The sequence below is a fragment of the Penicilliopsis zonata genome (assembly GCF_001890105.1).
Source record: "Penicilliopsis zonata CBS 506.65 unplaced genomic scaffold ASPZOscaffold_1, whole genome shotgun sequence".
In the NCBI taxonomy this organism is placed as follows: domain Eukaryota; kingdom Fungi; phylum Ascomycota; class Eurotiomycetes; order Eurotiales; family Aspergillaceae; genus Penicilliopsis; species Penicilliopsis zonata.
The window spans coordinates 1,902,185-1,929,210 of NW_019208911.1; the positions used below are offsets into that span (position 1 = coordinate 1,902,185).

General features: G+C 52.6%; 11 protein-coding genes across 11 annotated transcripts; 6 read left to right on the forward strand and 5 right to left on the reverse strand.

Annotated features, from left to right (window-relative positions):
- Positions 1 to 57: 57 nt before the first annotated feature.
- On the reverse strand, positions 58 to 2,229 carry ASPZODRAFT_127223 (hypothetical protein). Its single transcript, XM_022721687.1, has 4 exons — positions 1,967 to 2,229; positions 1,758 to 1,901; positions 1,344 to 1,686; positions 58 to 1,272 (listed from the first exon to the last, which is right to left on the reverse strand). The coding sequence occupies exons 1-4, from the start codon at positions 2,051 to 2,053 to the stop codon at positions 422 to 424; spliced, it is 1,425 nt and encodes a 474-aa protein (XP_022585708.1). The 5' UTR covers positions 2,054 to 2,229; the 3' UTR covers positions 58 to 421.
- Positions 2,230 to 2,398: 169 nt separating this feature from the next.
- On the forward strand, positions 2,399 to 3,686 carry ASPZODRAFT_107536 (hypothetical protein). The gene is made up of 3 exons (XM_022720950.1): positions 2,399 to 2,540; positions 2,604 to 3,040; positions 3,122 to 3,686. The coding sequence occupies exons 1-3, from the start codon at positions 2,469 to 2,471 to the stop codon at positions 3,423 to 3,425; spliced, it is 813 nt and encodes a 270-aa protein (XP_022585709.1). The 5' UTR covers positions 2,399 to 2,468; the 3' UTR covers positions 3,426 to 3,686.
- A 1-nt stretch (position 3,687) lies between these two features.
- ASPZODRAFT_87283 (hypothetical protein) lies at positions 3,688 to 4,511 on the reverse strand (the record flags this gene model as incomplete). Its single annotated transcript, XM_022730296.1, has 2 exons — positions 4,492 to 4,511; positions 3,688 to 4,436 (listed from the first exon to the last, which is right to left on the reverse strand). Exon 2 carries the CDS (start codon positions 4,423 to 4,425, stop codon positions 3,688 to 3,690), a length of 738 nt encoding a protein of 245 aa, XP_022585710.1. The 5' UTR covers positions 4,426 to 4,436; positions 4,492 to 4,511.
- Positions 4,512 to 4,865: 354 nt separating this feature from the next.
- Positions 4,866 to 9,043, forward strand: ASPZODRAFT_56516 (hypothetical protein; the record flags this gene model as incomplete). Its single annotated transcript, XM_022728615.1, has 3 exons — positions 4,866 to 5,105; positions 5,172 to 8,724; positions 8,787 to 9,043. 3 exons carry the CDS (start codon positions 4,866 to 4,868, stop codon positions 9,041 to 9,043), a joined length of 4,050 nt encoding a protein of 1,349 aa, XP_022585711.1.
- Positions 9,044 to 9,809: 766 nt separating this feature from the next.
- On the reverse strand, positions 9,810 to 11,908 carry ASPZODRAFT_148528 (hypothetical protein; the record flags this gene model as incomplete). Its single annotated transcript, XM_022725384.1, has 4 exons — positions 9,810 to 10,067; positions 10,128 to 10,667; positions 10,727 to 11,740; positions 11,897 to 11,908. The coding sequence occupies 4 exons, from the start codon at positions 11,906 to 11,908 to the stop codon at positions 9,810 to 9,812; spliced, it is 1,824 nt and encodes a 607-aa protein (XP_022585712.1).
- Positions 11,909 to 15,654: 3,746 nt separating this feature from the next.
- On the forward strand, positions 15,655 to 18,152 carry ASPZODRAFT_337354 (hypothetical protein). The gene is made up of 3 exons (XM_022728258.1): positions 15,655 to 16,490; positions 16,583 to 17,297; positions 17,349 to 18,152. Exons 1-3 carry the CDS (start codon positions 15,720 to 15,722, stop codon positions 18,014 to 18,016), a joined length of 2,154 nt encoding a protein of 717 aa, XP_022585713.1. The 5' UTR covers positions 15,655 to 15,719; the 3' UTR covers positions 18,017 to 18,152.
- An 836-nt stretch (positions 18,153 to 18,988) lies between these two features.
- ASPZODRAFT_127227 (hypothetical protein) lies at positions 18,989 to 21,161 on the forward strand. The gene has a single exon (XM_022721688.1). The coding sequence runs from the start codon at positions 19,108 to 19,110 to the stop codon at positions 20,953 to 20,955; it is 1,848 nt and encodes a 615-aa protein (XP_022585714.1). The 5' UTR covers positions 18,989 to 19,107; the 3' UTR covers positions 20,956 to 21,161.
- Positions 21,162 to 21,384: 223 nt separating this feature from the next.
- ASPZODRAFT_337579 (hypothetical protein) lies at positions 21,385 to 22,026 on the reverse strand. The gene is made up of 3 exons (XM_022728259.1): positions 21,816 to 22,026; positions 21,473 to 21,764; positions 21,385 to 21,410 (listed from the first exon to the last, which is right to left on the reverse strand). Exons 1-2 carry the CDS (start codon positions 21,911 to 21,913, stop codon positions 21,533 to 21,535), a joined length of 330 nt encoding a protein of 109 aa, XP_022585715.1. The 5' UTR covers positions 21,914 to 22,026; the 3' UTR covers positions 21,385 to 21,410; positions 21,473 to 21,532.
- A 1,286-nt stretch (positions 22,027 to 23,312) lies between these two features.
- On the forward strand, positions 23,313 to 24,295 carry ASPZODRAFT_127230 (hypothetical protein). Its single transcript, XM_022721689.1, has one exon. The coding sequence runs from the start codon at positions 23,640 to 23,642 to the stop codon at positions 24,054 to 24,056; it is 417 nt and encodes a 138-aa protein (XP_022585716.1). The 5' UTR covers positions 23,313 to 23,639; the 3' UTR covers positions 24,057 to 24,295.
- Positions 24,296 to 24,688: 393 nt separating this feature from the next.
- Positions 24,689 to 26,349, reverse strand: ASPZODRAFT_56161 (hypothetical protein; the record flags this gene model as incomplete). Its single annotated transcript, XM_022728589.1, has 2 exons — positions 24,689 to 25,250; positions 25,322 to 26,349. The coding sequence occupies 2 exons, from the start codon at positions 26,347 to 26,349 to the stop codon at positions 24,689 to 24,691; spliced, it is 1,590 nt and encodes a 529-aa protein (XP_022585717.1).
- Positions 26,350 to 26,727: 378 nt separating this feature from the next.
- ASPZODRAFT_12045 (hypothetical protein) lies at positions 26,728 to 27,023 on the forward strand (the record flags this gene model as incomplete). The annotated part of the gene is made up of 2 exons (XM_022721251.1): positions 26,728 to 26,848; positions 26,902 to 27,023. 2 exons carry the CDS (start codon positions 26,728 to 26,730, stop codon positions 27,021 to 27,023), a joined length of 243 nt encoding a protein of 80 aa, XP_022585718.1.
- Between the last annotated feature and the right edge of the window lie 3 nt (positions 27,024 to 27,026).

Sequence of the window (27,026 nt, forward strand, 5' to 3'; positions counted from 1 at the left end):
CATTTCTCTTGTCTATATTCATGCACTGGCCTTTTGCGATGATTCTTGGAAGAACCAATATTCAAGGTTGTTATTATTATTTTATTAAGACTTTTGAATACATCAATTTGAGTAATTGTTCATAATCCCTCCCATTTGATCCATGTATCATATATATTGATGAAAGTGGAAGCCCGAATATCTTCATGAAAAGCGGATTTTATGTCCAAAAAAAAAGATTCAGAGATTAGAATATGATCAAAAGGTTGCCCAAATGACAAGTCGTTATGGTAAACGGCTAAGATGAAGTCTTCCTTTTTTCTGGAAAAGTTTAAAATATGTCAAATCCAGAATTGTGTCGCCAGTATCATTATGTGGAGGAGAACAGCTAGAAATGGCGTATATCAAAGCGTATGAACAAGGCAAGAAGACAAGGGTATATCTACACCTTGGTCAGTTTGACGACGTTGGTATCAATGCCATGCTGTGCCGCGGTGAAGCGGCAATTCGATCCATAGAAGCAGTCCTTCTTGCCTGGCTGGCCGTAGGGACAGCGATGTCCGTATATGCAGTCGAGGTCATCACATTCCGAGCCGAAGCGGCAGGGCGTCATGTGGGCTATGGCTTGCAAGATATGGGCCTCCTTCTTGCTCAATTTGTATTTATGGTTATGGTAGCAGTTGTCACTCGAGCACCCGCCAAGCAAGAAATGGGAGTTGCAGAGTTTCATTTTCTTGATCCGGTTGATCTCGTCGCGCGGAATATTTTTGAATTCAAATTTGTCGATCCGTTGGCCATATCGGTTGCGCGGTATGGTCTTCAGTTGTTGCACCTCAATCTCAGTAGCTGTAGTTGGTTTCGAGAGTACGGTCTGTTCATTGGTAGGCTTGGGTTTCGGGGCGTTTGCTGCAACAATAGCAGATACGGCAGGGGCACTAGTATTTGAGGACGCCGTTGTCGTATTTGTGGGTGTTCTTGTGAGGACCGATAGACCCACGCTCGGGGAGGGCGTGGGAATAGGCTGGGGTGCCTGTGCTACTGGGGCTTTCCAGGGCCCGGCAGCAGGTGTTATTTTGGAATCACGGAACAGATCTTGAAACCGCATGACTCTGTATGCAGATCTAATGGCTTCCAAGTCCTGTTCGAACGGGGTGCCCTCAATCAGTGAGATACGACCCGCCAGCTCTCGTGTCATCTGAATCTCATGTAGGACCTGGGCGCATTCAGGGCCTTGAGAGCATCCAATGAGGATCTGATGGCAATGACAATTATAAAGATGAAGTCTAAAGATTTCTATATTAGTGTTATATATTAGCTTATGAAGATAGTCAGATGATTAAGAATAGTTAATGGTGTTTCCATACCTGTAATTTTCTTATCTGCTTGATCTCGATCACTCCCAGTATTCACAATGTCAAATAGAGCCTTGCTGGTATTAAACCCTTCTATAAAACTGTCGATCTGAGCCGGGTCATCAACAATACCTGCCTTCTCACACAGCTCTTTAAGTAATTTAACATTTGTGTATAGTCTAACCATTATCTTTGGTTGTAGAGTGCCGGAGAAGTTTTCAATAATATAGTCCTGGAGGGTATCCCACAGCTGCTGCGCTGCCTTGCGTCCACCAATCTCCCCTTGTTGAAGATATGTCTCGTTAAATATTATACTGTCGCCATTTAAAAGTACAATTATGAAGGGTTCGCGATCCTACAGCAATGGAGAGCAAAACCGATTAGTAAAATGCCATCAGCTCAGTGAAGTAGAAGCTGGAAGCTCACCATGATGTTCTTGACTTGCGAGATCTGCTCCATCAGCTCCATCTCATGGATCTGGATATCACGATTGAAGCGTGTCTCTCGCTCACGATCCAGCTTCTCGCGCTGGTATGCGCCTTCCACCTCTGATAGCCTCCGTAAGAGGTCCTAATGGTTGTGAATCGACGTCAACTCTTTTTGCCCCCATAAAGCCTGGCATTTCATTGATCTACCTCAATCAATTGGTTCTTTTCTAATTCAATAGCTTCCAGGTGCTTATATCGCTCCAGAAACTCTTGGGATTGCTCGGAAGTCATCATTGCGAACGGCAGAAATTTGAGGTTTAAAGACAATATGTTTGTCGGATTGAAAGCTCAGGATGTACTGCTGAAGCATCTGTCGCTAGAAAAAAAGACTTCACAGAGTAAGATGTTGTGTGTGTGTGTAGAGATTTTCATCGCAGGTTCGAAAGTCGACCAAAAGCAATTAATTCACTGCAGCCGGTGATAACAGGCAATCAGTTGTAGTTATGGGGTAATAACTTATCGGTCCTCGACCAAGCCCAGCTGCTGACGCTGACTCAGCCATGTCTTGCCGTGCAGCCAACGCTACGTGGAGAAAAGAATCCCCTAAAAACCACAGTGTCCACTCACTCCTTCTCTAGACTTCCATCTCTCGTTTGCTCACCTCGCTGTCCTTCCAATCTACTGGGTTCTTGCTTTCGGATCATTCACAATGGGTCGCTTCGGTCTTCTCTCCCTCGCCCTTCTTTCCTTCCAGGCGCTCATCGGCAGTGGCCTCGCCACGGTATGCTTCTTCCCGCCGCCATTGTGTTGCAGCAAGCTCACGTGGGAACCCATTGCTTACTAGGACGCTGCTGAGAAGGCTGAAAAAATCGCCGAGGAGCTTCCAGAGCTGTCGATCTCTGCGCAAGCCTCTTTCCCTGCCTCTGAGATCTTCGGCGTGAAGCTGGTGAACGGCCACCCCACCCAGGCCATTGTCACCTTCCACAATGAGGAGCCGGCCCCCGTGACCGTCAACTTCGTCGGCGGTTCGCTCTGGAGCCTGGAAGAGGACTCGAGCAAGATTGTCCGTAACCTGACTGCCACCCGCTACAGTGTGGAGATCCCGGCTGGTCAGAAGGAGAGCCTCAGCTACAGCTTCGCCACCGAGATGCACCCCCAGGACTTGAGACTCAGTATCGTCTCTGTTGTCTCCGATGTCGAGGGCAACTTTTACAGCGTTCAGGCCTTCGATGGCACCGTGAGCGTTGTGGAGCCTGAGACCAGCATTTTCGACCCCCAGATGTAAATGACTCCCCCCCCCACCACACCCAACCCGTCTCATCGTCGCGATAAGTTGACTGACTGAAAACCTTTCTCTCACAGTATTTTCCTCTATCTCTTCCTTCTTGCCTGCTTTGCCGGTGTTGTCTATTTCTTCTACACTGTCTGGATCGCCCCCTACTTCCCCCAGAAGCGTCGTTCCGGAAAGACCAGCGAGTACAGCAAGAAGCCTGCCAGCGGTTCTAAGAAGGGAGAGGCCCCTAGCCCGTCCGTGGATAGCGCTGCCAGCCCTGTTGTGACGTCTGCTACTACCTACAACGCCGACTGGATCCCAGCCCACCATATCAACCGCCCCGAGGCGAGGAAGGTCAAGGGTGGCGCTCGCTCGAAGGCCCGCGCTGCTTAATGGGTGTTGGAAGAGTTTATTGAGAGGGTGTAGAAGCTTCTGCCTTGTCCTTGATACACTTTTTTTTTTCCAAAGATATAGAGGCATTGCCTGTTGCACGATTACTGAAATAGGTAATCGACATTGGGGATTGCCTGCTTTGTCAATGTATAACTACGATTCCTACATTGCATGTCATGTGTGTTTCTCCTAGTAATAGTAGTACAAAGACTTTTCTACCTAGTCGAAACTTGAGAGAGCCTACTGTCCGTATTTCCCCCGGTCATAACCTTCTCCATTGGTCGAACTCGTCATTCAAATGCCTTTTCAATTCAGCAAATTGATCACCGAAATCTTTCCCGCATCTCCAACAGGTAAACGGCCACCGCAGATAGCCTTCGTGGTCCGGATCCCTCCTAGGGTCGTCCGGTGCAAGAGGGAAATCCTCAATGTCAATGAAGAACGGCGTCGAGAAGCTGTTGTAATGCTTCCGATGCTTCAACCGTTCGCTATACCGGTCTACCGATATTACGTGGACGTGCAAATGGTTCATGGACGGGTGTGCGTGGATTCCACACATGATCTCTCGTTCCCAGTTGCGGCCGGCAGGGAGCTCATCGGGAGGAGGGTCTGCGCTCAATGCTTCCTCCCTAGCTTTCTCTTGCAATGAGTACTTCCCGTACCGCCTCCTCAGTTCAGCCGCTGCCAGAGCACGCAGCTTCTTGACTTCCGCTTTCACAGCCTCGAGAAATTCCCGGTCTTCAAACGCATCAACGGGATGAAGGCGGTTCTTATCCCGGTGGCGGGGGAGGAGCAGCAAATGGACGGTAGACTTGGGAAATAGATCGTTGATGGCGACAAAATCGCTGTTGTAGTATACCACCACGTTCGAGGGATAGGATTCTGGATGAGCAATGTAGGCCCCTAAGGCATCGCGAGGGCCAAAGTAGGTCTTGCGTTTTGCATCTCGAGAGTCGCTTTCCACAGTCTGCTGCTTGCGCTGTTTATTCTTCGGAGACATAAGCTCAGTAACTAAATCTAAATCAGCTTGTTTGAGAGAAATCACCCTCGACCGGGCTGATTCTACACGCATCTCTCTTCTCTGTTCTCTCCAGTGGGGAAGCAGCTGGTGGTCGTGTGCTCTCCGCCATGGCTGAAGGGGGATAAATAAAAAAAAAGAGAAAGTCGATGACAGTATGCTTTATGACAGTCCTATATAGTAAGTTTCAGAAACAATTAAGCTGATTGCAGAGGAAGGTGACCTTGCTGGAGGCTACAAGTAAATCGTCCTGCGGAGAACGGGCGGCGTGAATTTCCCCGCAGCAGAAAAGTTTAGTGCGGGACAGTGCTTGTGATTCTTCCTCCTCGAATAACCCAGGAATGAGGCTGAGGGGTTGTTCTGGTTCTCAATACTGATCCCCCACGGGCGTTCACTCTTGATCTCCGTGTTTATAGAAGAAAATGGGTCCGAAGAAGAAGGCTGACGCCCGTGGGGGACCCAAACCAGGAACGAAACAAGCACAAGCCGCCGCCGAACGTACGACGGAAAACGCAAAGAAGACGCAGGGCGCCACAGATGAACAGAAGAAACCTACAGTCAAGGAGGTGATAGGCGGTGCATCATGGACGGGGAAGCTGCCTGTCAATATGCTGTCAGAGCACTGTCAGAAGCAGAAGTGGGAGAAGCCCGAGTATACAATGGTGAGATCTTGACCCTGTATTCACTTCGACATGCACTGGAAGACACGATGCTGACTACTCAATAAGACTAAAATAGCAGAGGGATACGTATCAGCTGTTATCCTGAAGAAAATTGACCCGAAAACGAGAGAAATGACTGCTCTTCCTCCGATGAAGCTGCCGCCCTCTCACAAGCAACTTGCCGCACAGCAAACCGCTCTAGAAGCTCGGCATTTCGCTGCAGCATTTGCATTATACCGAGTTTGCAACATGCGCAATATCCATATGATGATGCCTCCTACATACAAGAAGCTCTGGAAGGAGGATTTTACAGATATCAAAACTGCGGACACAAGGGAAGGAAAAGGGTGGATGTACGAGGCGGACCCGTTTCTAGCAAAGCAAGAGCGTGAGAGTGCTGCTGCAGACTTTGAGAAGAAGAGAAAGGAGCGCGAGAAGGCGCAGGCGCAGTCAAAGGAGCAAAGTATTAGCCTGGGCTTAGGTCCAAGCAGCGGCGGCACTGGGGGGAGAATTTGGTCGCAGGCGCCAAAAGTCGATATGGGTACCAAAATCCGACGTGAGATCGAGGAACTCTTGCGTCACCATACAATTTGGAACCCTTATGGTGTGATTATCTCTGCACAGGAGCAAAGGGGTATTGTCGAGGAGTTCACCCGGCTAGGCTTCAGACGCAGCCATGTTGAAGAGGCAGTTGTAGAGTGCAAGGACCGTGAAGAGGTCCTCGAATGGCTCCTTGTCTATATCCCAGAGGATGATCTACCACGCTGGAGCTTACCAGAGAATTATTCTGCTGGCGTTAGCTTAGCCAGTGGCGACCTGGCAAGGGAGGCCAAGATCAAACGACTTGCTTCCATCGGTTATCCTATTGATTTGTGTTCCCAATTACTGGATACTAAGGGAGGCGACGAGTTGGCAGCGGCTGAGTTCCTACAAACTACCTTGGTTCATCACTCCGAAATTCCGGTTGTATCGGAGCATGAGGTGACGGATGAAGACGCCTGGACAGAGGAACAGATGACTCTGGAAGCTATCTTTGGTGACCGTTATACCCTGCTATCACCGAATTCTTGTGAGATTCAAGGCGACGCCACATTCAACCAAGAGGCCATCTCCTTTCGATTCTCAAAACCATCCCAGAACTATCCTCTGTCGCCTCCGATCCTATCAATCCAAGCGCAGAACATTCCTGCATACATCAGACTGAGTGCTATTCGCCAAGTTATACAATATGCGGAGATAAGTTTCGTCGGCGAACCGATGATATACAACATTTTAGATTGGCTTGAAGTCAACCTACCAAACATCATAGACAATCCTGGGAAATTGCGAGACATTTCGATAATTTCAACCACGTCACCAGGGGAAGGAGCTGTCACTACTTTACCTACCCGCTCGCACCGTAAACATGCAAAGAAGATTGACCTGAAAGCGGGTACAAGCCAAGGTCGGGCCTTCCGGGAGGCCTGGGAAGCCAAGCGCGAGAGCGAAGCACAGCAGGAAATGATTCGCAAACGACAGTCATTGCCAGCTTGGAAAACACAAGATGCTATCATACAGGCAGTCAACAATCACCAGGTGACGATCGTATCAGGTGAAACGGGTAGCGGAAAGAGTACCCAATCTGTACAGTTTATCCTGGATGATATGATCAAACGCGATTTTGGGGCCGTTGCGAATATTATCTGCACACAGCCTCGAAGGATCTCTGCCCTGGGACTGGCAGATCGTGTGAGTGACGAGCGATGCTCGACTGTAGGTGACGAGGTGGGCTATATCATTCGCGGAGACTCCAAGGTCAAGACTGGTGTGACAAAGATTACTTTCGTGACCACCGGAGTCTTGCTTCGCCGTATGCAATCGGGTAGCGACCCGGATGGTAATATCGCCAGCTCACTCTCAGACATTACACACGTTGTAGTTGATGAGGTGCACGAGCGCAGTTTGGATACTGATTTCCTCCTTGCTCTGTTGCGGCAGGTTCTTCGGCATCGCAAGGATCTGAAAGTCATCTTGATGAGTGCGACTCTGGATGCAGAGGTATTCATGGATTATTTCGGAGGCCCTAAATTTGTTGGATTGGTGACCATTCCTGGTCGCACTTTTCCTGTGGATGATTATTACCTGGATGATGTGATTCGGGAGACAGGCTTCGTTCCAGAACAAGCAGAAAGGGACTGGGACGAGGAGGCCGACTCCTACGATGCGCCATCTGAAGGCTCCTGGGGCAAGGTTCTTCGAAGTCTCGGCATGGGGATCAATTACGAATTGATAGCAGCCACTGTTCGCTACATTGATGCTCAGCTCGGACACCAGCCTGGAGGTATCCTCATTTTCCTGCCAGGTACTCTTGAAATTGAGCGATGCTTGGCTGCTGTCAAGAGGATTCCCAATACCCATCCACTGCCATTGCATGCCTCCCTCCTCCCGAGTGAGCAACGACGTGTGTTTCTGGCACCGCCAAAGGGAAAACGAAAGGTCATCGCTGCAACTAACGTCGCCGAGACGTCGATCACGATCGAAGATATCGTGGCCGTCATCGACACCGGGCGAGTCAAAGAGACTAGCTATGATTCCAAGGACAACATGGTTCGGCTCCAGGAAGTGTGGGCATCGCAGGCGGCTTGCAAGCAACGGCGTGGACGTGCTGGTCGAGTCCGAGCTGGATCCTGCTACAAGCTTTACACTCGCAAAGCGGAGATGAACATGGCAGAGCGGCCAGATCCCGAGATTCGCAGAGTCCCACTGGAACAGCTGTGTCTATCCGTCAAAGCGATGAAAGGGGTTGACGATGTTGCCACGTTCCTTGCGAACACAATAACCCCTCCAGAGAGCATTGCCATTGAGGGAGCCCTGGGTTTCCTGCACCGCGTGGGGGCTCTCGACCACGACCGTCTGACCGCGCTAGGTCGATATCTCACTCTGATCCCAGCCGATCTGAGATGCGCTAAGCTCATGGTCTACGGCTCCATATTCGGATGCATGGATGCCTGTATCACGATCGCCTCCATCCTCACGGTGAAGAGTCCATTCGTCTCGCCACGCGATAAGCGCGACGAAGCCAACGCAGCGAAACTAAGCTTCTCTCGAGGCGACGGCGACCTCTTGACTGACCTCCATGCCTACCAGCAATGGTCCGAGAGAGTCCAAGCCGGGGGATACTGGCAGACGCAGTCGTGGTGCGCCAGCAACTTCCTGTCCCACCAGACTCTACGAGACATCTCTTCGAACAGGGCACAGTTCATGACCTCTCTCAAGGACGCAGGCATCCTCCCCGTTGAGTACTCCGATAGTCCATCATCACTTTCTTCTTCTCCCTCTTCACCGTGGAATCGCCAATCCAGCAACCGGAACCTCCTCCGCGCTCTCGTTGCAGGCGCCTTCCAACCGCAGATCGCCCAGATCAGCTTCCCCGACAAGAAATTCGCCAGCTCCGTCTCCGGCACCGTGGAGATCGACCCGGACGCCCGCACCATCAAATACTTCAACCAGGAGAACGGCCGTGTCTTCATCCACCCGAGCTCCATCCTCTTCTCGGCACAGAGCTACCCCGGTTCCGCCGCGTATCTGAGCTACTTCACCAAAATGGCGACCTCCAAGGTTTTCATTCGCGATTTGACCCGTAAGTCCCCCCCCCCCCCTCTCTCTCTCTCTTTCTCACTCTATGTATACTAACGAACTTAGCATTCAATCCGTATTCGCTCCTCCTCTTTTGCGGCCCTATCACCCTCGACACCGTCGGCCGTGGATTACTAGTAGACGGCTGGCTTCGCTTGCGTGGCTGGGCGCGGATCGGGGTGCTTATCTCTCGATTGCGGATGATGCTTGACGAGGCGCTCATGAGGCGGATTGATAATCCGTCTGCAGGACGGGAGGGAGGGGGCGACGAGGTGATTGAGGTGGTGAGGCGGTTGATTGAATTTAATGGATTGGATCAGTAGACGTATAGATTTTAGGTGATTATAAATAACTAGTAAATAGACACGGTTTATTAGAACGAGTCTGTCATCCATGTCTAGTATTACTGTTTCATACAAGTTGCTTGAAACGCAGTCTCGAGTATCATATTCAGTCATACTGCAACTACCATTGATTACGAAGGCCACCCATGAGTCGGACATAAGACATAACGCAACATAGACCCAAGAGGAAATACAAAGACAAAAAAAAAATGAAACAAAGAAAATTCGTGGGCGTCCAACGGGAGGATGGAGGTCTCCCCGGCAACACGGGTTGACAAAGAGATGAATCGTAACAAGGCATAAGGGGGTAAAAAGATGAAGAAAATGAAAATGAAAAAAAAGAAACGAAAAAAAGAAAGGGGAAAGGGAAGCAGGACATGGAGACAGAGTGTTTTGACTCGTAGTCGATTCTCATATCATGTGTGCCCTCCCTCTCATAAAAAAAAAAGACAACTCCATCCGATTATTGATCCGATTCTCCATTCACCATACCCACTGAATGATGTCCGTGGTCCCGTAATCTAAAATTCCCAAAAGAGCAAAAAAAAGAAGCCATGGATATGGATGAGACTGTCAAAGGAAAAAAACAAAAAGGAAAATTAAGCGGTCGTAGTGCAGTCATCGAGTATTAGCAACAAGGTCATTACCGGGGGTCTTTGACCAAGCTGCAGTGATCGTAAGAAGCCTTTGTGTGAGGTTTTTGTGTGTCTAGATCTGACGGAGTCAAATGGACAGTTTTAGAAATTCATTGTTTCCAGTACTGGCCAGATTCGATGCTTCCCTTGCGATCGCTGAAGGACTCGCGATGCAATTCAGGCAGACGGAATCCCTTCCTCATCTCCGCCTCCACGAAAAGCGAGGCACGCTTAAAGCGCTTATCAGTGTACTTTTCGTAGATTGCGGCATGGTGTTTGCGGGGGTTTTCGCAGCACTCATACATCAAAGAGAGGAGTGGGAATAGCTGAGAGTAAGTGTAGCCCGAGTAGTGAACGTGAGCGGGAGTCTTGATAGAACGTCAGTAAGGAGAAGAAGAGCGAAACGACAAAGAATGCAGGTAACATACCCAGCTCCCCTTCTTCAACATCATTCTCGCTAGACAGTGGGCACCAGCGGCGGCAAAGCTCGGAGGGCTCCCGACAAAGCGCTCATCCATGATTGTGATTTCGAGGAAATACTTGGCAAGAGTGCGGGTTTCCAGGTCATAATCATCAGCTTTGCTGATCTTGCGCAGGAAGCTCATGGGACCGGGCCATCCGAGCTCGAATTGCAACATGCTGAGCATGAAACGTTCCGCCTTCAGGATCTCATCGACCTGATAGCCGCCATCGACCATGTAGACAATTTCCTGGACCGAAGGGCAGTTAATCTCCTCGTACTTGGCGGCGATGAAGATGGCGGTGGCACCGACGAGCTGCAGTCTGCCAAGGGAGACGATCTTGCAGGACAAGAAACGATCGATGTAGTTGACACACAGGAACAAAGTCTCGGGGAGAAGCGAGAACCGATGATGGACTTGGACAAGCCAGTCCATGAGTACAGAGCGCATAGACCATTGGATCTCGGCCTGGTTGTCCATGTAATGCGCGTTGGGCAACATCTTGATCTGGAAGACGGTCAGGAATTACAGACGACTCCTCACCCTAAAAAGAAAAGAATGCATACCTCTTGCTCTTTCATATACTCAAAGATCTCGTCGCTGTATTCGGCAACCATGCTGGTGTCCCAGTATTCGTCCTCGATATCTTCGGCGGTGCGAGTAGCTTCGACAATTTCCTTGGCCTGCGCCAGCTCGCGTCGGACCTGCTGATTGGATCTAGGGAAGAGCACCATGGTGGCACCGCCAGTGGTGTTATCTCCCCGGGACCGGTAAGAGCGGGCCGTGGTATATCCATCCTCATCCTCATTTTCGTACTCCTCGTCATCCCAGTATTCTTCGGGCTCTGAGGGAGCCGGTCCGTGTTCATAAGTGTGGGAATGGGCGGTGGATGCAGCAGGCTGCTTGGGGGCTGCCATATGGTTCTCGTGGACGTCGAGGTCCTTTGCCTTTTGGGCAATAGCGTCGTTCTCGCGGATCTTCACCTCAGCACCCTTGGCTGCGTTGTTAACGGCATCTGGCAGGGGCTGGGGGTTGACATGGTCTCCCGCTGCGTCGGTGGTGTCCAGCTTCTCTTTCTGGGGCGCAGTGGAGGTAATCTCCTTGGATGAAACTTCCTTTGACTCAACAAGGGGCTGCAAAGGATCTTTGAACACCGCGTTCACGCGCTTGTTGAGAGCCTTTCGGGCATTAGCTGTGGTCTGCTTGTTCGAAGCCTCGATCGGCTTAGCCACGTTGGTCGTGTTGGTCAAGACACCCCTAAGCCCAGTCACCGACATGGGACGCTGGGCTGGCTGTGCCAGAACGGCTGGTTTCTTGTCAAGACCAGCGACAGGGCCTTTGTCGAGACCCTTGCCCGAGTTCTTGCCTGCCAGCGAAGCGTCATCTCGACTCAGACGCACGAGATTGGACGTATTGCTGACGTCCCCAAAGGCTGCGCGCTTTGCTCCGTTATTCTTGGACGCTCCATTGTGAAACATGGCGGACAAAGCCGGAGTCGACTTGTTGCGCTGGTGGATCGTTTTGCTCAGAGGCAGGGCAACCGGGGCGTTCTCGTCGCCACGGACACGAATTCGCTGCGGCTGTAGGTCAAAACAAAAACGCGTTAGTATACGACCTTCCCCAAGATATTCAAAACAACGTAGGCATCAGATGCGCGTGCATCCCAAAGCCAAGCCTATGGGCATACACCATATATCGCGTCGACCAGCGACGCACCAATGGAAAGAACAACATACCTTAGCATCCATTTTTATTTTCTGTATTTTGGTACGATCGAAGGAGGGTTAACTCGAAGCTTCCTCTTTTTGTTGTTTTCCCCCTCACACTGGTGGCGAGTGCCGGTAGCGAGGCCTTGTTTACCTCCCTGCGGAAGATTCAGTAGGCACTGGCTGGTATCTCTCGCCCAAACAAACCCAGCAAGACAACCAGGTCCGTTGCCAATGGCTTTCTGCGCGTGGGAGACAGCCTCGAAGTGTGCAGAATCGGACACAATCAGACCATCCCTAGCAATTTCACCAGCAGACAAGATAATAAAAAAAAAAAAGCTGGGCGAAAGCAGCGTGGTGGTTGGGGGGGAGGGAGGACAGAACGAGAGGGATGGACGCTGGATGTTTGTCCCATAACAACTGCCAGGGACTTGCGTCTGATTGGCCTCTTTGGTTACTGCGGCCGCCAGCAGGTGTAAACAACGGCTAATCCTGTTTGGGCGCGGCATGTACGCTGAGTCAGATGTTATGTCAGCACTAGCGAATGGCGCTGTACTGTTTGCCCTGTTTGCCCTGTTTACATTGTTTACATTGTTTTGATGGTTTCCTCCGACTGCCCCTCGTCACGCCTCGTGATGTCATGAAACGCGTCTTCCGCCAGACGTCCTACGAGCAGATCCTGCTTATCGCCATCCCATCGGCCATAATGACGGGGTTCCGATGTGATTCATTTGTCTGCCCTGCTCATGCGATTCTTTCTATCTCCGCTGATACCATGCGCGGCGCCTCGTGCACCGTACAGGCCTGGTGTTCTACGCTGCGAGTCTCGACGCGCCGAGGGGCGGGCTCCCCCCGCTACGGAAACACGAAGTCATGTGACCTTCCAGGCCGATCCGAGCGGTGGAGCGTAGGGCGAAGACGCATCACCAGGCAGTCATCATGAAGGCACCACCTGCGTCCGGCATGCGTTGCGCCCTCCGGGTCGTTGGGAGGGTTGAAGGCGAGAAAAGCGGGAAATCAAAAGAATCACAATAAGAGAAAAAGCTTCTCGCGAAGCCCCGACAGCGGCTGTGTGGGACGCCGGATCCAAGCGGTACCTATCAAGACGCCTCTACGGAGAACTGTCATGGACAAAAAAAAATTACTCGTCGAGTCACAGACTTTCAAGAGAGTCCAGGGCACATCCTACACAGTAGCTGGTCTGGAGCGGTGCGGGGCTGCTTTGCAAGTCAGAGGGTAAATGGGAGGGGGAGAAAAGAGAGAAAAGGGAAAAAAAAAAAAAGAGAAGAGAAGGAAGAGGGAAAAACAATTTCCATTCTCAGAGGGATCCAACACGATCGTGACCCCATTATTCCGGCGAAAGACCGCTATTGAAAAGGTGCGCAAACTTTCGGTGTGCCCGGCCAGATTTGGCGCGCTGGCAGGCCCTCGGCCGATGTGCGGTCCCCGCTGGTGTTGGGATGCGCTGCTGGGCGGCGAAAATCGAGCGATCAACGATCAAACTTCCGTAGAGGTCCTTTGTCTCGATCGCCCGGGTGGTGGTTTCTTGCTCGCGGGTGAGGATGGCTTGGATGGGAGGGTATGGATCAGCCAGCTTGCATAGCCCAGCCCGGCGCAGGCACACGAGCACCGCCGCCAGTGCGCCAGTGCATCCGCCAAACGGCCTGACGAATTCGGATGGTCTTGTTTATCTAGTCGCTCCTCCCGCGAGAAAATCTGCAGGGTCATCATCGTCGTCGTCGGCGTCTGTCATCGTCGTCGAGGGTCCCCATGGCCCTTGGGCCCTCGGAGCGGGGAGAAAGGCGAACGGCGAACCTACAAGGTTGTACGAGGCCACTCACTCCCCAGCGACCGCCAGGAACAAAGAAGGCGTGTTGTTCAAAAACCTCTGCCTCTTGCCCCACGAGAGTGAATTTCCCCCCTCCCCTTCCCCATTCTGGGTTGAATTCAACCGATCATCTCTTACGTAGCCCCCAGCCCAACCTGAAGGAGGGGTAACTCTTTCTCGGAGGATGATACAAAAGCACGCCAGCAGACCAGAGAAAGAGAGAGAGAGAGAGAGAGATATATATATATATATAGAATGGTAACCATAGACAGCGATGAACCCGATTGCAAAAAGGGCGACTGTCTGTGAGTCTCCGATCTGCGACGAGCGAGACATGATGCTCCTGGTCGGGGTTTGCGATGGAATGGGCGACCAGGTTGCGCAAGCGACTTTCTCTCCAGCGACAGCGGGAATAGATCTCTAGAAACACTGTCGCTCAGCAGGATCAGTCCACGCGACATGCGAAAAGCACTCTTCTCCTGCGCATGGTCCTCGTCGGTCCCTGGAATTGTGGGTTCGTCGCATTTCGAGCTCTTCCCGACCAGAGGCGACGGCCTGCAAGCGCTTCGCTCCCCTCGCGCATCACAAACGATCTAATCCGTCAACGCTTCGGGCATTTCTGTCTGGGACAGCGCAGCCAGATCCGTTCGGCGCAGCTGTTTGCTGGCATCGCATTGGGCGTCCGTTTCGACGTGGCCAAGCTGACCAGCACGCAGCCAGTCATGCCGCTCTTCTGCCTCTGTGCTTTTGCTCTCTGCGAACCGAGTGAGCCCATGATGCCCTCTCTGTCAGAAATTAGATTCCCCTTGGCTTTTTAGCCATCGTGCTCTGCCTTCGGTCTTCTCTTTTCTTCGTGACGCAGCGCTGGGCGGCCTCAGGCCTCGACGGTGGTCCGCATGCGCAGACCAGATGAGCAGATCGTAGGGACCAGACAGAATATCAGACTTAAAATAAACGTTCCTTTCGCTGTAGACTCAATCAGAACACTTTCCTCCCTGTAGCCATCTTCCTCCTCGTCCGGAGTGCTTGTTCTTCTTCGCTGTCACCGACCCAGGCCTTTTTTTCGCTTTAGGTGAAACCCATCGTACACTGCGCACCCACCCTGCCAGTGCTGCCTCTTCCACCTCTTCTTCCCCCCCCCCAAAACCAAACCCACACCTTCTTACTCTCTCCATCTCGCCCAGCTCTTGTCATCGACCGTTATCCAGGTATTCCAGGTGAGTCTACTTTCATTTTCTGCTCTTTGATTCTACTTCCTTGACGTCTGCCCCCTCCCATTACTGCTCGGCTAGAACGGACCCTCCAACCGCTGTGATGCCACCGCTGACCGACGCCCAGCACTTTGTGTAGTCACAAAACCAACTCACCCCCCCCCAACCAACCTCTGCGAACCCCCCCCCCTTCTCTAGTCTCCAGATTTCTGTCGATTCGGCGATTTCGACAGGTGCGATTTGGATTGAATCGCTGGGATTCGAGAAAAGGTACGTCTGCGATGATCTCCATCCTCTGCCGCCAGAACGAAAGAGACCCGGCTCGCTGTGCCACTGAGAGAGCCCTCCCCCCTCCCCCGTCAGAAATTGGTCAGCGAGGGACTTCGCATCCCAGATCGTCACTCCCAGACCATCTTCATCGATTACCGTTTTTGCTAGATACCTTACTGGAGATCTGCTTTGCTGACCGGTGCTGCCTTGGCCTTCAGCAGATTTTCCACGTTTTCCCTGCTGGTGTCGCTTCCGGTTCTTTTGCGACGTCGGATCCCTCCCACTCCCCCTCTCATTGTACGCACCACACCACACCGAATCCATCGACTACCCTTGGAGTATAATCGCGGGAGGACCGCTGGTCTATCCTTGCCCTTGGAATTTATCTTCGTGGTATGTCGGATGTGGAAATCCCTCTTTGATCTAGCGGGCCGTCCACTCCCGAAGCGGTCAGAAATTGATATTCATATATATTTTTTTTAAAAAGAAAGAAGACGTCTCGCCGGTCGATAGACCTATTGAACATCCTCCCCCGCCGAGAACGATGCAGTCACCGTTAGAAGAACCGTCAGCGCTGTATATGGCTACTCGCGGCGGTGCTTCCTCCCAACAGCAGGACCTCTCCCCGACCCAGCCGGTGCCCAAGAACGTCGCCTTTGAGCTCCTGCTCGATGAAAACTCCAAGGTCCGGGCCCGGATCCCGATGCGGGTGCAGATCTACCCGCACGATACCACGGATTCCATCGTGACGACGGTCAAGAACTTCTACGGTATCTACGAAGGCGCCGCCAGCGGCGTGAGCTTCGAGGATGAAAATGGTATCACCCTCATCGCGCGGTACGAGAACCTGCGGAATAACATGACGGTCTATGTGCGGGTCATCCCCGTTCAGGCCTATGCTACTGACGGCTTCCCCGACCACTACTATGGCTCGCTGCCCTACGAGGCCCGCAAGCGTCCCAGTCTCGGCGAGCCGTTCCAGATGGGTTCTGTCGGCCAGCCCGAGCAAGGCCGCCCGCCCTCTCGACCAACATCGAGGATCGCTCGCAAGCGGAGCACCTCGCCGTCAGCACGCAGCCGCCGCAGTGCCTCACAACACAAGCAGCCGACCCGCGGCGGCATCAAGAGCCGGGGGTCGAGTGCTCATGGCAGCTTTCACGACGAAACGGACCTGGGCTACAGTGATAGCGAAGGCGGCTACGGCTCCCTTTCGGGCGCGAAGAAATCTCGTAGCGAGCATTTCGCCAGCTCGGACATCAGCATGGATAATATCCTCCAAGACGGTCGTCGCAAGCGGCCCAAGTTTGAAAGCTCGGTAAGTAGTCTCTCTCGGACCGGTCTGATATGCCTTTTTTCTTTCTTTCTCCCTCTCCCTAACCATCGTTTCTTTTCTTCTTCTTCTTTTAGGAATTACCCCTGTTCGTACCTCCCCAAGTCCCTCTCACAACCTCTACATCGTCTATCTCGCCGCAGCGTCGATCCGTCGGCCAGGAAGGAGCTGGGTCGCCGTTTGCGCGCCCGACACACCGCCAATATACTTATCAGCAACCGCTGCCTTCGCCACAAAGCTTTGGCTACAATGAGCAGGCGTATGGGTCACACTCGGCCCGGAGTTCCATCTACGCCACCCCTGTGGTGCCCGAGCATGGTCATCGCTTGCGTGATCGCACCGGGCCCCAGGCTTCCGGGCAGTATGGCTATTCCGCAAGTCGCGCCGGTGCGCCAGGTGTGCTGCCGACCCCTGACCCAACTATTGCCAGCTGTATCTCGGATGAGGATGTTGCAATGCAGTTGATCCGCCTGGGAGACGCCTCCAATTTCTCCCATGGCCGCACGTCAGCCTCTACATTGGACGACGCCTTTAGCGGTGCTGCCGACGCCGCTTCCTCCACCGGTGCCACCAGTGACGGTGACGAGTTCAGCGAAGAGGAGGATGACAATGACCTCCCTGCTGGGTCACGACACAGACTTGAATCCAGCCCAATGCTGCCGCCGGGAACCATCAAGCGTCACCACAAGCGACTCGATGAGATTCTCCCCAGCTTCGACAGCACCGACGTCAGTTGCGATGATGTGGAGGAGGACTACCGCCATAATGACGAGCTCAAAGATCACCATCACCACCACCATCATAATCATCATCATCATCATCATCACAACCACCTTCCTCTCAAAACCGAATTCGACGCGGACGCCCTGTACGCTGACTCCGCCCCCAAAGCCAAGAAAATCAAGGCCAAGCCCACCTCCGGCGCCGGCGCCGCTGCGACCAAGGCTCGTGGTCCAAACGCAGCTCCCACTCGAACCAACAACAAGCCTGGAAAGGGCTTGTCCGCACCCACTGCTCGCAAGATGAAGGCCGCCACCCAGGCGCCTGGAGCCCAGAAAGCAGCGGCGATATCTCCCATCACTACAGGTGTCCCTACTGCTACTCCTGCTGCTGCTACTACTACTACTACTGCTACTACTGCTACTGGTGGTACCGCTCGGAAGGCATCTGGCTCCTCAGTCAACTTCCATCACCAGCTCGCCGCGGACGAAGAGGATCTGTCGACCAAACCACGCTGCCAGCGATGCCGCAAGAGCAAGAAGGGCTGCGACCGCCAACGACCCTGCGGTCGGTGTCGAGATGCAGGGATCGGCCTCGAGGGCTGTATCAGTGAGGACGAGGGTAACGGCCGCAAGGGCCGGTATGGCCGTCATATGGGCGTGCCCGTTAAGAAGACCTCGGAGCCTTCCGCCGTCCACGAGGACGTATCTCCCGTGGTCAATGCTATTGCTGAGGCACCGGCCGTCTCTTCTGCGACAGCAATGGACAAGAACAAGAAGCGCAAGCGCTAGCTTTCCCCCCCCCCTTTTTTTTCTCTTATCGGTCAAACAAACAGGAGGCACCGGTCTTGCTTCCAATATGTCTACGAAACCCTCTTCGCTATAGACACTGTCTCATGTCCCCCCCCCCTCTTCTCTTTCCCTTCCTACTGAATATATCTCCCTCCCTCTCTTGATCTTCTATCGTACATCTCAGCCAATTCTGTGTTTTTCTTTTCTTTTCTTTTCGTCTCCTTTTCCCGCAGAACCTGTTTTAAACGTCTTTATTTTCTGCAGTCAATACTATGAGCGCTGATATATTATCATACTCGTACTTACCTACCTTGCAAGGCGAGAAAGAGGTGGCTGTGTGGTGTGGTGGTTTTCTCCTTGTTTCTCTCTCTCTCTTTCTCTCTCTCTCTCATCTGGCTGGCCACGGTTTCTGTCTCTCCACCAAAGACACGGCGCTCCTTTCTCATTTGCATTGTCATATCCATTGCGATCGATCTGGTGTAATACCGATCCGTCCTAATTCCTTTCCTTTACTTGTTGCTCAACTATGGATAGTCTAGCGATTGAAATCAGCGGGGTTTGAAACTATGTATTTGCTGTTCTTCTCTCTATTTCTCTTTCTGTTTTTTGTTTTCTCTCTGTGAAGTTTGTCTGTGTCTCTGTGTCTACTTTTCCCTCGGCGTTCGATCAGACGCATTTGCTTGAATTCTGTCCTTCCACTCGTCGACTGCGCGTGTCTTGCTCAAAGTCATATATGAGGTTGTCTTCTAGGTAGTCATTGATGCCACCGACCGCTGGGCTGTGACTGCAGAGGATTTCCTACGGATGATATACTATGTCTAGTCGTCTATTCCGAGGAAAATAAGAAGCAAATATACTGGGTTAAAGGCCTTGACCTTCCAAATTGTAGTATAAAATAAAATCGTCACGTGATGGCAGCCCCACGCAGAAATCCGATAAAAGAAAGCGCTTCAGAGATAACTTTTTGAGGGCAACTTTTCTATCGATCCAGTCGCACAACTTGACGAAACCTCGCTCCCTCATTCATTATCCTGCTCTTTTGATTCGGTACATCTATTCTACCCGGCTACAGTAAATGCACTGATCGAACGATGCCCCCGAAAGCTGCCCCCCGACGAACAGCCACGCGGCGACAGCCAGCGCCCGAACCCGAAGCAGGCACCGCGGCGTCCAGCACAAGCGGTGCGGTTGACCCGGTTGGACAGAATGAGTCCGTGACGCCCAGTGAGGGCGGATCGCGCCCTGCGTCGACGCGCCCGCCCGTCCAGCGGCTGCAATCGCTGAAAAAGCGCACACCGGCAGGCAGCATCGCACCCGCGACGAAGAAACAGCCGTCTGCCCTTGGAGGAGGACCGGCAGGAGACGGCAGCACGACGAAACCGACGCTCAAGTACCAGCCGAAAGCCGTGATGCGACGCAGCAAGGAAGAGCGAGAAGCGCTGGAGAAGCTGGAGGCGGAGCGGAACCGCGAGCGACTGGCCGAGGTGGCTGCGATACGCAGGGGGCGCGGCGACGGCGGCCGCGGGGCCCATGGACGTGGCGGACAGGGAGGGCGGGGAGGCGCGCGACGCGGCCGCGGCGGGATTTTCAGCGTGGACTCGTCGCGGGCGTCGTCGATGTCGCGGCGGAGCCGGTCGATCATCGATGCTGGGGGTGCGGGCGGTCGGGGCGGAGAGGACTACTCGTCTGACGAAGACCGGGAGGGGCTTCGGATCAGCATTGACGAGATCAATCTGGAGAGCGATAGCGAAGACGACTATGGCGATAGCAAGAAGGGTAAGATGGCGGCACGCAATTCGTACGGCGGCGTTAGGGCCCTGCGTCCGATCCGGGTCGAACGCTACGAACATGAGGAGCGGGTGGTCAGCGTCAACATGGAGTCGAGCACGACGAGTAAGCCGGCCGAAGAAACGGCAGAGGAAGAAGCGGACCCCGAAGACCTGACTGCCGAAGACGACAACACGCTCTTCGTCGAGCAAGATGCCCCGGACGATACGCATGTCAAACAAGAACCGGCAGACGGAGATGAAGTCATGACAGATGATATCCCCCACGCAGACGATACCATCATCACCGACGATGGGTTCCTGCCCGAGCAGACAGTCAAGGTCCGCCGGAAACTGCAGGCGAAGGAGGCCCCAGCACCGGCGCCGGCGACGGTGACGATAGCAGCAGCACCGACGAAGAAAAAGAAGGACCCCCGCGATTTATTACGTACAAAGGAGGAACTCGAAGAATACGATCGACATCTGGAGGATCTCGATGCGGTCAAGGACCTACTTTATTTCGAACCCAAGGAGCCGGCGCCGGCGACGGTGACAACAGAAAAGTCCAAGTCGCCGGTAGAAGCAGGCGGGGAAGGCGACAAGGGGGAAGATAAGACAGGGGAGAAGGAGGAGGAGGAGAAGGAGGAGGAGGAGACAGAGGAAGAGCCTACAAACGAGAAGCTCGCAGGCCAACTGTTCCTGATGCAGTTCCCGCCCATGACGCCTAACCTGGTGGTCTCTGGAAGCACCAACGAACAGCCCGGCGACAGAGAAGCAGAGCCGCGCAGCACTCAACCGGGACCCCTGGGCGGCGTCAAGCGCGAACAGCAGGACGGAGACGACGACGCCCTCGAAGTCACGGGCGAATCGGTCGGCGCACCGCCTCATGAATCCTCCAAGATCGTCACGGCGACCAACCGACAGCTCCACGCGGGTCGCGTGGGCAAACTCAACGTGCATGCCTCGGGGCGAGTGACGATGGACTGGGGAGGGATCAGCTTCGAGCTCGACCGCGCCACCGCCGTGGGCTTCCTGCAGGAGGCGCTGATTGTCTCTGCGCCCTCTCACGACCTGACAACGGGCGAGGTCATGCCGGATGAGAAACGGGTGTGGGCGATGGGTCAGCTTAGCGGCAAGTTCACCGTCATGCCGAACTGGGAAGAGATACTCTAATCTATTCGGATTCAAATATTCATATCATTCGCATAATCTGTAACTAGTACTCTGTACCTCTTAAGTGACCTCAGTATACCCTCACTACACCCTGATTGGACAGAGATGACATCTTATCAATCTATCAATCTGAGCCGAGCGATCATCAAACCCTACTCTGTACTCTAGATTTTATTTTATAGTCAAAATTAGACTATTTATTGGCCATTATACTCTGACCATTGCTATATCTTTTTAGAGTGCGTGGCTCACCACTGGAAGGATTGTACTCCATGATAAGTTATAAATGCTATCCACCTTTCAAGAATATATCTCAAGAAACATCAGATCATCTTATTCACTGATGCAGGTCATTCATATATAGCAGATTCAGCATTATGATTAATACCTACCGATTAAATATCTATGAGCCCCTGGACACTTACCTTATTTTAGTGAGCATCGCGCGATATTGACTTGGTCACCCATAATCGAGTGATTAGCTAAGACACCAGTTATTCTCTAGGTAGTTACCTACTTCAAGACTACTCTTTTAATTGGCAGTTTGATATATCCGGTAGATGGTCCTTGGAAAATCTCATGAAGCACTGGATGCAGCCAAGGACTGACAAGGTTGCAAGGGACTCCAAGTTCCCAAAATGACCCATGAAATGATTGTTTCCTGGCCACAACTCAGAGTCATATAGTAGGGAAGCTCTTCCTTTAAGCTTTTCCATGTTAGAGGAGCATCGTCGGGCTGTACAGTTGATTTCGAGGTATTGAATGGAGTGGGAAATGGGAATTTGGCGGTTGAGCCGTGGTAATTATGCGTTGGGATCGTCATAGCTGTTGCAAGAGCAACAGGGAGCTGACTCCCTAATCCATGAAAAAGCGAAAATCGAGCGAGAGCATCAAAAGCTCTATCTGATGATAGGGGCGTGGAGAGGACGACAGGATCAGATGACGGCAAAAGTTGCATCACAGGTGCGCGATATTGCCCAGGGTGCTAGGTATTCACCATCAGAGCCCTGCCTAGCAATGGTTTGCCACCCTTCATGTTGAGCGAGGATAGCTGACCACCAGCGAGCCACGCCCTCGTCAGCTTCCCCGATATCAATGACAGTACTTGTTGTCGGAAAAGGGCAGATATCCTGGTAGGATCGCTCGGCCTCTGAATCCGTATACCGCATGAAAGCCCCCTCTTGTTAAATCTCGATAAGCTGCGCACTGAGTATGTAACACCAGCCGATTGTGAGGATTCCTAAGTAGTTTGGCTGTGTGGCTTCCTCCTCTGTCGTGCCAACCCAATCCAGGAACCCGTCCCCTTGAAAATTATAGGGGGTTGCAGCGCCAGTGCCAATCTGCAGTATTGTTGGATATGTACTTTCTTTCTCGACTCTGTCGCAGTCCGATTCGCCGGCTAGTCTCCAAGTTATAGAGGCTAGTAAACAAAGTGCTTGAGTCGGAGAAGCTCCAAGTGGACAAGCTTGAAGTGTCTTTGGACGACCTTGCAACTCCGGAACCCTGTAGAGGGTATGATGCGGGTTCGTTTTATCTGGAGCTAAGGGGCGACCTCGTTGACCATTCGCTACTGATGCGAGATAATACCAGTACTCCCGACTCTTTCCTAAGGCGTGTTCTAGTTGGTCTTTGCTAAGTTGGAGGAAGTCATCGTGTTCAACAATCTAGCAGCTGATTACTTAGTACTGATAATAGACAACAGTGGGAAGAAGATTACCAACCGAAAAAAGACGAGGTGGACTTGGTATCTGGCTGTATTGAGGTGCATCCGAGGGAGGCTGACCGATACCCATCTTGAAAGACATCTCAAAAGATTATTGCTTCCTGTCCACGTTGGTCAACAATAAGCAGGATCGGTAGATCAAAGCTATCTACTACGGTAGTACCTACTAACTTACCTAGGTATGGTAAGGTAGTACCTATGAGGTCATCACCGCTATACTGAATAAGAAAACGCTCGCATGAGAACCTCCAACCTAATTAAATGACACGGCCACGTTGGGCTGTGGTTGGCCACTGCTGTTTCACCTGCTCCACTCGGGCAGATCAACACGCCCAGCCAGCCAATCCAGGCCGGCCACTGCACGGATAAGCTTCTGCTTCAGCCAATGAAACCGGCGCAATGACACGACTCGCCAGTGGATCGACTGCCTAATGTGGTGCTTGCGGGCTGGGTCTGGCCACTGATGCTCGCCCTGTTCCTGAGCCTGCCCGTCCAAGGAAATCTCCTCGGGGTTGCTCTCCCACTTCCCTGTTTCTTCTGCTCCCCCCCTCGGTCCTGTCTTGGTTGTCTGCAAACTCCTTACCTGCCACCCTAGATCACCCTTCCACTCTGCGATCTTGTGTATCCATTGACGACGACGCGGTACGCACCGAAATCTGTTCCGCCCCGGCCATCCGTTTTCGCTCGTGCTTGCTTGCTTGGAGGGAGAGTTTCCAGCCCCTTAAAACGACCAGAGCCTTCCCCCCCCCCCTTCCCCCCGGGCGTCCACCACCACGTCTTTTGTACAACACAAAACATCCGCGCGTCAATTTTTGGAAACACGGAGTATTGCGATTTTTTGCCGTTTTTCTCCTTCTCGAAAAAAAATTCACGGAGAATATTGCTCGCTTCCTCAGGGGAGATCGCTGTCCCGTCGAAACCTCGTCACATTCCTCGATCGATCGATCTGCCTCTTGCCACAATGAGGGCCACAAATATTTTACTTGTCGCACTGCCCGCTGCTGTTCAGGCAGCAGATGCCACGCCGGCTCCCGCTCCTGTCGATCTCGCTGCCCATGTGCCCACCATCACGCCCTTTGCCTCCCTGCTAGATATCCAGGGCGCGGGAGATAACACACGAGAGAACATCATTGAGATTCGTCAGGTGGCCGGCGATGATGCTGCCGCGGCTGTTGCTGCGACCACTTCATCAACAACCACCATCCCCGACCAGTGGGCCTCACCTTCAACAGGGAGCATTGGCCTAGGATCTCTGACGGGGACGGTCGGGGCAACCGAGACCGTGACCGTCAGCGAGGGTACCCTAGGCCAAACGCCGTGGGTGGGGATGGCTATCGGCCTGACCTTCACTGCCCTCGCTGCAGTGATGCTGGGGTAGTCCCAAGCCATACGACTTTCACCCCAACGACGAACGCTACCGAATATTCGCATATGGATCTTCTGCCCGGCGCAGCAGGCTCCTCGAGCATATTGTCTTCTGTTTTATATCTCCCTCACGATCTCACCGTTAATATTCGGCTTCGACTTCTTTTTTTCCCCCTCCATTCTCATCTCGCGTGTCAAGATCATTGATCCGCCGCGAGCCCCCGTTTTCAATTCTGGCGGGGGTTTTTTTTTCTTATAATTTCTTCTTCTTCTCTTTTTTTCTAACGGACGGCATAGACTCTTGTTTCCAGAGCAGTCGTTGTTATGTGTACATGATACCTTGTATATTCTGCCTTCTTCTTCACCTTTTTATTTACATCTTTTGCACCGCTCTCCCCGGTGCCCCCTGCGCATATGGCGTTCTCAGCAACTCCACTGATGTATTATGGAGGTTTGTCACTTACAGACTTGGCGCCTTTGATATTGGCTAGATAGAGTGTCAATCGTCTCATTGAGACTTGACTGTACATAGAGTGATAATCACCTTGTTGAATTACTTGCCTCCAGAAGGCAGTTATTGAATAGTCTTGACATTAGTTATACTAAACCTAAACAGTATATAAGTAAGATTTCGAGTTCTAGTTATTACTTTTTCCCTTGTGATTCCCTTTCTCCCTCCTGCCTCCATCTCTCCTGTCTCCAAGCCATCCCCCATCTCATCTCAGCCCAGAGCAGTAACAGCGAAACAAGCAGGACCAAGCCCGTAAAGGTAAAACACCACCCGACCCCCATCCCCGTCAGCATGGGATCCACGACCGCCGCACCCACAGCGCCAAGCAAGCATCGGAGAAGATTCTGGGCCGCCGACGCGGTGGCCACCTGACCGGGAAAGATATCCGCGAGCAACGTGCCGAGACTGTTGGAGGTGCAAACCAGACAGAAGCCGACTATGAATTGGATGACGAGCGGAACGGCCAGGTTAGCATGGTACTGTAAGGCCCAGCCGTAGGGGAGAAGGAGGATGGACTGGACCGAGGCCCAGAGGAAGACCATTTGCAGCCGGGCGGTTTCGATAGGGAAATGTGTTAGGTCTTGCCGGTGTTGGCGATCGATGATCATCCCGTGTTTCTTCGCGAGGCGTTTATAGCTCCAGTCTAGAAATTTGCCGTTCACGACGGCGCCAATCATGGAAGAGAGCCCTAGGGGTCTGACAATTAGTTAACACTTGCTTATGGAGTTTTTATGGAGTCTGTATGGAGTCTGTATGGAGATTCTTACAAAAAACATAGGCTGACTTGTAGTTCATCCAGCCCATAGATCCCCGGGTATAGAGTCGGGGTGGCGGTCATGAGGACGAGATTGCCAAACATCATGAGGCCGGAAAAGGTGATGAGCATGAAAGCATCTTTCTGCAGGAGGATCCGGAAGGAATCAAGCGGGTTAGGGAAGCCTAGCTTTCGACCTTCCTTCTGCTGCTGGGTCTTGAGCTCCGCCCGGATCTGTTGATATTCCTGTCTCTCCTCGGCCGTCATTCGAGCCAGACGCCGTCTCGCCGCAATGAATTGCACGACGGACAATCGCCAGCCCTGAGAGGGCGTGACACTCCCGTCGTCGACGATCGACCGGTGCGTCTCAGGCTGGATGACAATGAAGACGACAAGGTACGATCCGGAGACGATGACGAGAAACCAAAACACAGCTCGCCATCCGAGATACTGCGCCAGGAGACCACCGATCACTGGGCCTAAGGCCGGGCCCATCATAGCCCCCGCAGCCATAGGGCCCATATATTTGCCTCGTTCGGCCGTGGTGACCACATCGGCTACAACGCCGTACCCAAACGAGACCGTGCCGCTGCTGCCGGCGCTTTGAACGCACCGGAGCACAAGCAAGACAGCGTAGCTGTCCTGCAGCGCGAGACCAATGTTGGCGGCCGTGTAGATTATAAACGCAAGGATATATGCCGGCCGGCGCCCGCTGGCATCGGAGAAAGTGCCCATGAAGCTCGGCGCAAGACCCTGGAAGATCATGTACGTCGTCACGGAGATGTTGAGCAGAGTCGAGGTCAGATGGTAGTCTGCCGTGAGCACAGGAAGTACAGGGAAGTAGATCTGTCCGGAGAGGGGGGAAAAGAACGCCGCGGCGCTCGCCATGCCCACAATCAACCATTTCTCATGCTCGGAGAAGGTCGTGTATGGCTTTTCGCTCTTTGTCGTGGTGGATTTTGTCAGATCCTGGCCGGCTTCAAGGTCGGATCCTTTCTCTTGTTCGATAACGTCAGCATCTGCAATACAGTCGGCTGCCATCTTGACAATTGTCTGAAGAAAATAAACACCTCGTACCTCCTAGCCAATCTACTTTTATATGCTGGACTGCGCATGCCGGTTCCGCTCATCAGCCCTGAACCGGCACAGGCCCGATCCCGGGCCGGAACCGCAAAGCTCTAGTATTCTTTCACTGACGAGCTGAATGCCATCTTTTATAGTCTGTATTCTGTATACTGTCTTTCTTGGTGCTAATTGTCGAATCATATAACTACAGTATTACATGGTGACCCAAGTACCTGATGCTATTCACTGCCACTAGTGGAGCCTGACATCACTCCCCGCATTCTGTGCTCAACCACCTCTTATCTATTCATCAACTTCTACCTTATAACCATCTATTCATCTTCATCAAACAAAATGGTCCAGAATCTCCCCCCCTACACCCCCATCAAATCTCTCTCCCACGAGCTTGGGATCATGTTCGCCTTCATCGCCGCCTGTCTTGCCGTGGTAGCCGTCTACGCGTATTTCTGGCGAAGTATTTCTTTCAAAAGAATTAACATGACGTACGCTCTAGTGACTTGGTTCTAGTTGCACAGCATCGCAACGCGGAGAAAGAACTCGCGCGCCGCAAGGAATTACACGCCCGGGGCCTCCGTCGGGAGGGATATCCTGGGAGGACTCGGAACGAGATCGGGGGTATTAGTATATGATAG

Coding starts and splice junctions, on each gene's coding strand:
- ASPZODRAFT_337354 (XM_022728258.1), top strand. CDS start 15,720: ATGCAGTCACCGTTAGAAGAACCGTCAGCGCTGTATATGGCTACTCGC. Junction 16,491..16,582: donor GGCCCAAGTTTGAAAGCTCG/GTAAGTAGTCTC, acceptor TTCTTCTTTTAG/GAATTACCCCTGTTCGTACC. Junction 17,298..17,348: donor GCTCAAAGATCACCATCACC/ACCACCATCATA, acceptor ACCTTCCTCTCA/AAACCGAATTCGACGCGGAC.
- ASPZODRAFT_127230 (XM_022721689.1), top strand. CDS start 23,640: ATGAGGGCCACAAATATTTTACTTGTCGCACTGCCCGCTGCTGTTCAG.
- ASPZODRAFT_127223 (XM_022721687.1), bottom strand. CDS start 2,053: ATGATGACTTCCGAGCAATCCCAAGAGTTTCTGGAGCGATATAAGCAC. Junction 1,902..1,966: donor AAAAGAACCAATTGATTGAG/GTAGATCAATGA, acceptor CACAACCATTAG/GACCTCTTACGGAGGCTATC. Junction 1,687..1,757: donor CGCAAGTCAAGAACATCATG/GTGAGCTTCCAG, acceptor CCATTGCTGTAG/GATCGCGAACCCTTCATAAT.
- ASPZODRAFT_127227 (XM_022721688.1), top strand. CDS start 19,108: ATGCCCCCGAAAGCTGCCCCCCGACGAACAGCCACGCGGCGACAGCCA.
- ASPZODRAFT_337579 (XM_022728259.1), bottom strand. CDS start 21,913: ATGCAACTTTTGCCGTCATCTGATCCTGTCGTCCTCTCCACGCCCCTA. Junction 21,765..21,815: donor CGATTTTCGCTTTTTCATGG/ATTAGGGAGTCA, acceptor GACGATCCCAAC/GCATAATTACCACGGCTCAA.
- ASPZODRAFT_107536 (XM_022720950.1), top strand. CDS start 2,469: ATGGGTCGCTTCGGTCTTCTCTCCCTCGCCCTTCTTTCCTTCCAGGCG. Junction 2,541..2,603: donor TCGGCAGTGGCCTCGCCACG/GTATGCTTCTTC, acceptor ATTGCTTACTAG/GACGCTGCTGAGAAGGCTGA. Junction 3,041..3,121: donor AGCATTTTCGACCCCCAGAT/GTAAATGACTCC, acceptor TTTCTCTCACAG/TATTTTCCTCTATCTCTTCC.